The following is a 7,517-nucleotide window of genomic DNA, read 5'->3' as shown; positions in this document are numbered from 1 at the left end:
CCCGAACGTGAGTTCAACACAAAAATGTCAAACAAGTGGTTGCGGCCATTACAGAAAGCCTCTTTCTGGATGGCAGGTATTACGCATGCGCACTGGCCACTTCCGGTACAAAATGGCGGAAAATTCGAGTGGTCGTGCGGACAGTTCTACGCTTTTCCTTCGTTTTCTCTTCAATTTTGCTTCGTCTCGAGCTGCCTTTTGGTAGGGAGGTTGACAATAGATTCTAGAAGCAGAAAATAGTGGGAAAGAGGTTGGAAAAATGAGTTCAACGGAGGAAATGGCGCGTTGCATTCGCGACTGGGCAGAAGACGAAATGCAGTTCGTCTCACAGGGCTATCTCAGCAGCGCCGCCATGCCGCCCACTGCGGAACTGCAGCAGATGTGCAGTGGTTGGAGGATGCTGGAACTGTGGAGTTTCGTCACAAAGTTCGTCAAGACGGCAGAAACGGTGAAGAAAGTTCGAGGGAACCTCTTCCTTGATGCCAAGATGGAAAGCAGAGGAGGTTCCTACAAAGTGCGGTACAAGGGGACAGAAAAATATTCAGACGAGGAAGCAAGCCTACAAGATCACTACGAGAGGCTACAGTCTCAGATAGCGCAAGCAAGGAGAGACGCCGGTACATTGCAGACTGAAATAAACAGGCTGGAGAAAGAAATGTCAGAAGCAGAACTTATTCAGACCCAGAGTTGCACGCAAACGAAGGAGCTTACCCACGGTAGAGCCTTACTTCATGGCTACTCCAAACAGTGTGAGGCCCAAAGTGCACAGTATAAAGAGTACACCACTCGGGTCCAACAGCTTATCGCACAGTTTCAGAAGGTTTTGAGTCGCCCGATTGATGATAAGCCTGCATACAGCCAAGAAACGGGAGACGGGGACGGGAGGGGAGCTGTCGAGTCCGCATGCACGCATGACGTTCGTCTATGTACAAAAGAGCTTCAGGGGTTTCTGACAGGCATTCTGCAGGGGCAGTTTGGGGCTGACAAGGCCCAGCTGTCGCGGCGGAAAGAGCAACTGTGGACTATCGTAGAGAACGTTACGCGCAAGCATCCTGTAAACCATGTTCTACACTCGCTTGGGACGATCGCCCAAGACGCGACGTTCCACCTGAGAGACGTGACAACGAGAGTGGACGTTAAAAACGAAGTGGAGCGACTCAGCTTTGACTATGTGGGGCCAGGTCAGTACTGTAGCACTGTATCTGTATAGCCAGTTTAACTGCTCTTCGGCATAACACACCAGCTTCTATATCTGTATAGCCTGTATAACTGTCCTTTGGTGTAACACACCAGCTTCTGTATCTGTACCGATATAGCCTGTAGAACTGCACTTCAGTGTAAGAACTTTGTAGGCATTGCAACAGCTGGTTTTACTATGTACATCGAACAACCTGTCATACCTGTACTTCTCTATATAACCATTGCACATCTAATTATAGACACTACTTAAATCTATTTGATGATGATGCTCCTATAATTGTTTTCATTTTGGTGACACAAGGTCAGTTCCGCGACGTTTCGAGCGGCTCGAGCACCGTGAAAGGTGTCCAACAGCTTCTCCAGGAGGCACAGGTCTCCCACTTCCACCAGTTCATCCGGACAGAGCAGAGTCTGAACACCGTCTGGCAGGAGCGACAGGCTTTGGACGAAGGCAGGGCCAGACTGGAGAAGATCTTGGCAGGGAAGATGCTACAGGTCTTGTTTGTTTATTCTTTATTTAATCAGGGTGAAAGCATGTCGCCCCATGACAGCATTTTTCAAAGCCCCCTGGGGGGAAAACCCTTCTTCTTCTGTAGAAAGCCCACATTCTTGGTGAAGAATGTTCTGTTATTTTTCGTAGTGCGCATACGCGTCGGGTAATTTGTGCTTATTTAATCAATAGTAATCTGTAAAATATTGTCCATTAACCTTGCCTGGGCAAACACCATGTAGGGCTGGGGTTGTAGATGTACTATTCCTCAGCTGCACGCAACTGGAAGGTCTTAAATGTCGCGAACCTAACCCTGAACATAAGTCATACATAAATTATGTAGTAGAGTAGATTCATCCCTCAAGCTACCAACACCTTGCACACTACAGTCGTCCCTCAGAAGGACATCTGGAGCCGCATAGTTCAAGTTATGAACTTTTATTCAGGCTGACGGACGACTGCAGTGTGCAAGATGTTGGTAGCTTGAAGGATGAATCTACTCTACTATGTAAGTCATACATAAAGTTCTGCAGAACCAAATTAACTTCAGTAACATAATCATACATAGGTCGGAGTCGTAGAGCTGACGAAATCCCTCCTGGGAGTGGAGCTGGAGTTAGCGGGGGCTCAGGCTGCGCTGCAGTGCCTACAGGAGTCGGCAGGGGAGCTGGAAACATCCGCACGCAGAAGAAGTACAGAGAGGAAAGCTCTGGAGGAGAAGCATGGACGCATTCAGGTAGGGATGGGTACCTAAAGTTTACGTCAGGTGCAGGTACAGAAGTTAAGTCACAGGTCTGGACCTGAGCTATTCGACGAAGTATGCTACAGTCTTCAGTGATGACAGAAACAAGAATAAAGAATGTTTTGCAGTTTTTTTTAAAGATTTTATTTCGACCTCAGGTATCATTCATTGGCCATAAAAATACTTTAATCAGCCAGGTTGTCCAAGTGGCAACCTGAGTCAAAAGCCAGGTTGCGCCATCAACATTTCAGGTTGCCCCACTTTCAAATTGTTACTTTCTTCAAATCAGTTACTTATCCATTATCTTTTCTTCCAGTTATGTGTAACTATGTAATATGTTTTATGTTATCAAAAAATAAATACAAAAGCTTATGCATGTAGGTGGGGAAAAAGCAGTGTTCCAACTGCAAAATTTCAGGTTGCTCAGTGTGCAACCTGGGTTTAAAATTAAGTTGCGCAAAGCAAAATGAGGTTGCATTTTCAAGTGGGCAAGTGGGTATTTCTAGCACTGTAGGCAATCCATGTTGCTTTCAAAAAGGTCTCAAATCAAATATTTGAAAGATAAATTACCTAGCATACAATGTTTTCAGCTTTTGTAAGTCCTAGATTACCTTCTCTGTGGTAGGAATTACACATGACAATGGTGACAAAATTAATGAAAAAGTTATTCACTTGAGTTTTAAGTCAGGTTCAGCACCTATACATTGATGTTCCAATATTTTAGACCTTAGATTTAATTTTGGCATTTGAAAACACCCCTCCATCCAGGACTTCCAGATGACAGTAGAACGGAAGCAGGACCTGATCAGGGTGCTGACGAAGCAGAACTCCGACTCGAAGCCGCGACTGGTGACGCTCCAGAGGGAGTGGCAGCAGTTCATGCAACAGCAGCTCTGTGTCCATGAGTCACAGGTATGTATCCATATTTACCAACAGTATAACTATAAAGCCATACAAACTTGCTTGATATGTACATGGTCATGTTCAGTTCATCCTTAGAGGCAGTGGTCAAAATACCTTTTTTCGGTGTTCTGCAATATTGTGGATAATCAAAATTTTCTTCTGCAAGTCAGAAATATTTTCTGCAAACACACAAGCCTCCAAACATCTTTCTCAAGCTTATAATGACTTGATTTTTTTCATTCTGCAAAATTGCAGATTTGTAATTTTTCCTCTGCAATCTTGAAAATCCTTCTGCAAATTGCAGAGTTTGCCGATGGTTATTACGAACACTGGAGAGGCGACACCACAGTCGCCACGAATCCCTGTCCAGCATGTCAGAGCAAAGATCGTCAACCTGAAGTCCTATGTCCTCCATTAGTAATTTCCTAAGTGTCAAGGAAGGGCGACCGTGCCAGCGACATTCTTCTGGTTGCCATAGCAGCACCCTTCCAGCTATGGTCATGTAGATGAGTTTATTGGTCAAGAGTGCTTCATGTATATGTCTGTCCTTGGTGCTGAAAATACTTTATAGGTGCTTCTGACGGATGCACAGTTACTTTACAATAGACCGATTCTGACTGTCCATCACAAATGTCTGTCAAATATTTGCATTTTTATGTTCTTATTTTGCATTTTATATTTTGACAGGTGGGTGGGCCGTGGGATAGGTCTATTGTTTCAGAACATTCCATGCTTATGAGGATCCTGTTTTCTTGAAACTAAAATCACTGTATAAGTTTTATGGTTTCCACAATTCACAGAGGTTTTAAAAAATGGTCCCACTTCTTATAAAATGTTGGGCCAAATTGACTTATTTTTACACTGAAGCATCTTTTTTTTTTAAATGCTACACAAAACTAATATGATAGGGGGCTATAATGTATGTAAAATTTTCCAGGTCCAAGCTAACACCCAGCAGCTTAAGGGAGCTGTGAAACAGGAAGTGGAGTCTCTCATACCTCTGAAACTCTCTGCCCTGAAGCCAGACCCTTGTAGTACCTAGTGGCACATCAGGAACATAGGACCCTTTATATGGCTATAATGTACATGATACAACATTTTCCAGGTCCAAGCCAACACACAGCAGCTGAAGGGAGCAGTGAAACAGGAGGTGGAGTCCCTCATACCTCTGAGACTCTCCGCCCTGAAGCCAGCCCTCCTGGACCAACCAGGCGCGGCGCAGGTCCGGGATCTGTCGCTGTACGCGGTAGACCAGGAGACGGGCGCTACGGAGGGCACCAGCCTCAGGAGGGTGGCAGAAGATGTCCACTGTAAACCGTTCAAGGCAGCAGAGTGTTTACTACCGCAGGTAAGCACTTACTTTTTCCAGAACCAAGGCCTTTCCACAGGCAGCCTTACCACTCATGCGCTGAGTGATGGGAGAGACGGCATCAACCTAATTGAAGAGGTTCACCAGTCGCCTATGAGTAATTTTGGCATCAACTTGTGTACAAGTGATTATGATGAAATCACGGTGATGCAGTTTTAGGAAAAAAGCATGTGCTAGGCAATGCCAAAATATTAGTAATCTGATCTGTCAATTTGATTATCAGTTACTGTGATCTGCTAATGTCCTTTTGCCAGTACCAGTCCTGGCTGTAAACAAAAACAGAGATCGCTCGGATTGTCCACATCCTGTACTCTAATTTCAAGATACCCACAGGCATATTATTAGAATCTAATGTCGATTGTCCCAAAGAAATTTAAGAATATGGCCAGAGCACACCAGAACAATGTGGATTGTTAGTATGTACATAACTCCATGACTTCTAATGTGCTTTTTGTCCACAGGTTATCCAAATGAAGGTGGACATTGCTGCCATGGCAACCCTGCTGAAGTCACATGACCAGCTGATGGAGGAGCTGCAGCGGGTCAGGCAGGCTGGGGGGCTGCAGAGGGCAGCCGGTAGGTCATGTGATCTGTTGGGTCAGGCAAGCTGTGGGGGGGGGCGGTGGCGTGGACGGAAGATATAAGAAAAATTTGTAGAAAAATTCACAAAAGAAATTTGGCGAAATAAGTGGTTTCCTTTTTGTATCAAGATTGTATGTTCGGACCTGAAAATTTGCCTTTCCTGAATACGTCTGTGGTCCAGAATGGAATTCTTTTATTACTAGCTCTATTGTTCTGTGTAGTCAGCAGTGCGCTAGCCAGCGTCCGTTTTTCCGTCAATTGACGGAAATTTGCTGCGTCTGACGGAAAAATTTTAAAGCCAATCCGTCAACCTTGATGGACAAAAATCCTTGGTGGAAGCTACAGGCGGCTTGGGGACGCCATCCGGGGCCGTAAAAGACACACACTGTTTGTTTTGCTATTGTTATGATTGTTGACAATGTGTGTCGGTGCCCTTTCGCATACGATAATCTCATTAAAACCCGTTTTTCAAGGTCTCAGTTCAGTCCTTCTAATTAATTTTCGCGGTTTTCACGACGATTGTAATTGGCTGACGGAAAAAAATTTCTGGTAGTCAGTGACTCAGATGCCATGACTTAAAAGTAATGAGTACTATATCAAAATGTCACTCATCAACAAAAATTACTGGCTGAATCGGGCAAGTGGGTAGGACATTCCAGGGCTCGAAGTTAACTATGTCCCGATGTCCCGGGGCCACTAAAATTTAGGCCGGGACAACTGAAAAATCTTTTTGGGACACTTTTGGGACAATAGGAAAATAATCAACGAATCAACATCAGAATGTTCGATCGTACATGTATAGGATTGTTTTGGAGGTTTTTTTGCTTGTTTGTCGGTGGAATGTGGGAAAAACAACAGCTAATGTGACGATGACATACTGGGGAGGGGGGCGGTGATATTACTTTTGTTGCAGTCTTTATTTTTAAAATATTGATAAATGGATGTTGTTTGTTGAGAAAATTTCGCTTAATAATTAAGCCCTTGGAACACATCTTTTCTGCTATATATTTTCAATGAATTAAATGTTTGTACACATTTTTCTGTACTGTGTAAAGTTAAAATGCTGATGTTACAGGCTACAAGTAACTTTTCAGTGCATTCATTTTCAGCTATGTTCTTAACAGAGTAGATACACAAAAGAAATATAAGATGTACCTGGCAGTCCTGGCTACACTTTCTCCTCTGTTGGTTTGCAGATTTTCTTGTAGACTTCTTTAGCTTGCTGTTGTTATATATGTAACAGTCAAGTTTCACCTTTAGCAGTAAGGTTAATTTACTCTCCCTGATTGTATGTATTAACTCATGAAACATTATATTGTAAGGAATCAGTGTTATATTACTTGAAAATTACCTCATGTATTCTTTAAGCCATACCCACCTCAAATCAAGAACACATACCTCCCATTCTCAGGACAAAAGTAGTGTTGCAGCAAAGACAAAAATTTGGCTATATTCTACTTCAAAATGCAGGAAATAGCATTTCAGAGGCTTTAAATTTCAAAATTTTCCGGTGGAGGATACCCCGGACCCCCCTACAATGCTCGCGCCTTCGGCGCTCGTCGCGCGGCGAGAGTACAACACATTACAGATGTACACCCTAAAAAAAATTCCTAGCTAAAAGCCTCAGGCGTGCGTACTCTGACTTACAGTTGTTGTAATACATAATTTCTGAAAATAGGGTTGGGACAGTCCATCCTCACTTCGGGACAGTTGAAATTTATTTTTGGGACAATGCTGGGACAGTAGGGAAAAAAGTTAATTTTGAGGCCTGCATTCGCTTACCCGATCTGCACTTTTACTTGCCTAGGACTATCGGATTAGTGGGTTTGTCCAACCCTGTGTATTGTGTTTCTCAGCCCTATGCGGAGAGGTAGCGAAGGCCGACAGGTCGATGTTGGAGCGACTCCTGCCCCAGCTGGAGGCCAGAATGGACAAGACTCAGCAGGTCATGGGTCGAGCCCTCAGGGTCAGGGACTTCAAGGACGCCTGGTGAGTCTTTTCTTTTCTTGAACTTTAGTTAAGGTTCACAAGGAAACTTACTTTGACCCTAAATCTGGGAGGAGAGTGTAGAAAAGAGAATCTTGTTTTGTGATAGGATGTCTTAGAAGTTAGATTTGGTACCATCCCTTGTCAGTCTTGGAGGTATTGCAGCATGCAAAGGCAGACATGCCCAGACAAAAGTACCACCCCTGTACACAGTACTCCCCCTCTGTACATCAACCCCCCACCCC

The 7,517-nt window shown here is 44.1% G+C and overlaps 1 protein-coding gene across 1 annotated transcript; it reads left to right on the top strand.

The window, feature by feature from the left end:
• The first annotated feature begins 207 nt into the window (after positions 1 to 207).
• Positions 208 to 7,287, top strand: LOC118416416 (HAUS augmin-like complex subunit 5). The gene is made up of 7 exons (XM_035821514.1): positions 208 to 1,181; positions 1,502 to 1,695; positions 2,259 to 2,426; positions 3,201 to 3,344; positions 4,441 to 4,683; positions 5,166 to 5,280; positions 7,143 to 7,287. Exons 1-7 carry the CDS (start codon positions 260 to 262, stop codon positions 7,277 to 7,279), a joined length of 1,923 nt encoding a protein of 640 aa, XP_035677407.1. The 5' UTR covers positions 208 to 259; the 3' UTR covers positions 7,280 to 7,287.
• Positions 7,288 to 7,517: the final 230 nt, after the last annotated feature.

The sequence above is a fragment of the Branchiostoma floridae genome, chromosome 5 (genome assembly GCF_000003815.2).
Source record: "Branchiostoma floridae strain S238N-H82 chromosome 5, Bfl_VNyyK, whole genome shotgun sequence".
NCBI classification, from domain to species: Eukaryota; Metazoa; Chordata; class Leptocardii; order Amphioxiformes; family Branchiostomatidae; genus Branchiostoma; species Branchiostoma floridae.
Note: the sequence above shows the minus strand (reverse complement) of the source record. Positions and strands in the feature narration are given on the sequence as shown.

What these genes read in the sequence shown, in the direction of transcription:
- LOC118416416 (XM_035821514.1), top strand. Translation starts at nt 260, where the DNA reads ATGAGTTCAACGGAGGAAATGGCGCGTTGCATTCGCGACTGGGCAGAA. An exon ending in CTTTGACTATGTGGGGCCAG is followed by an intron (nt 1,182 to 1,501) that starts GTCAGTACTGTA and finishes TGGTGACACAAG; the next exon opens with GTCAGTTCCGCGACGTTTCG. An exon ending in TCTGTGTCCATGAGTCACAG is followed by an intron (nt 3,345 to 4,440) that starts GTATGTATCCAT and finishes AACATTTTCCAG; the next exon opens with GTCCAAGCCAACACACAGCA.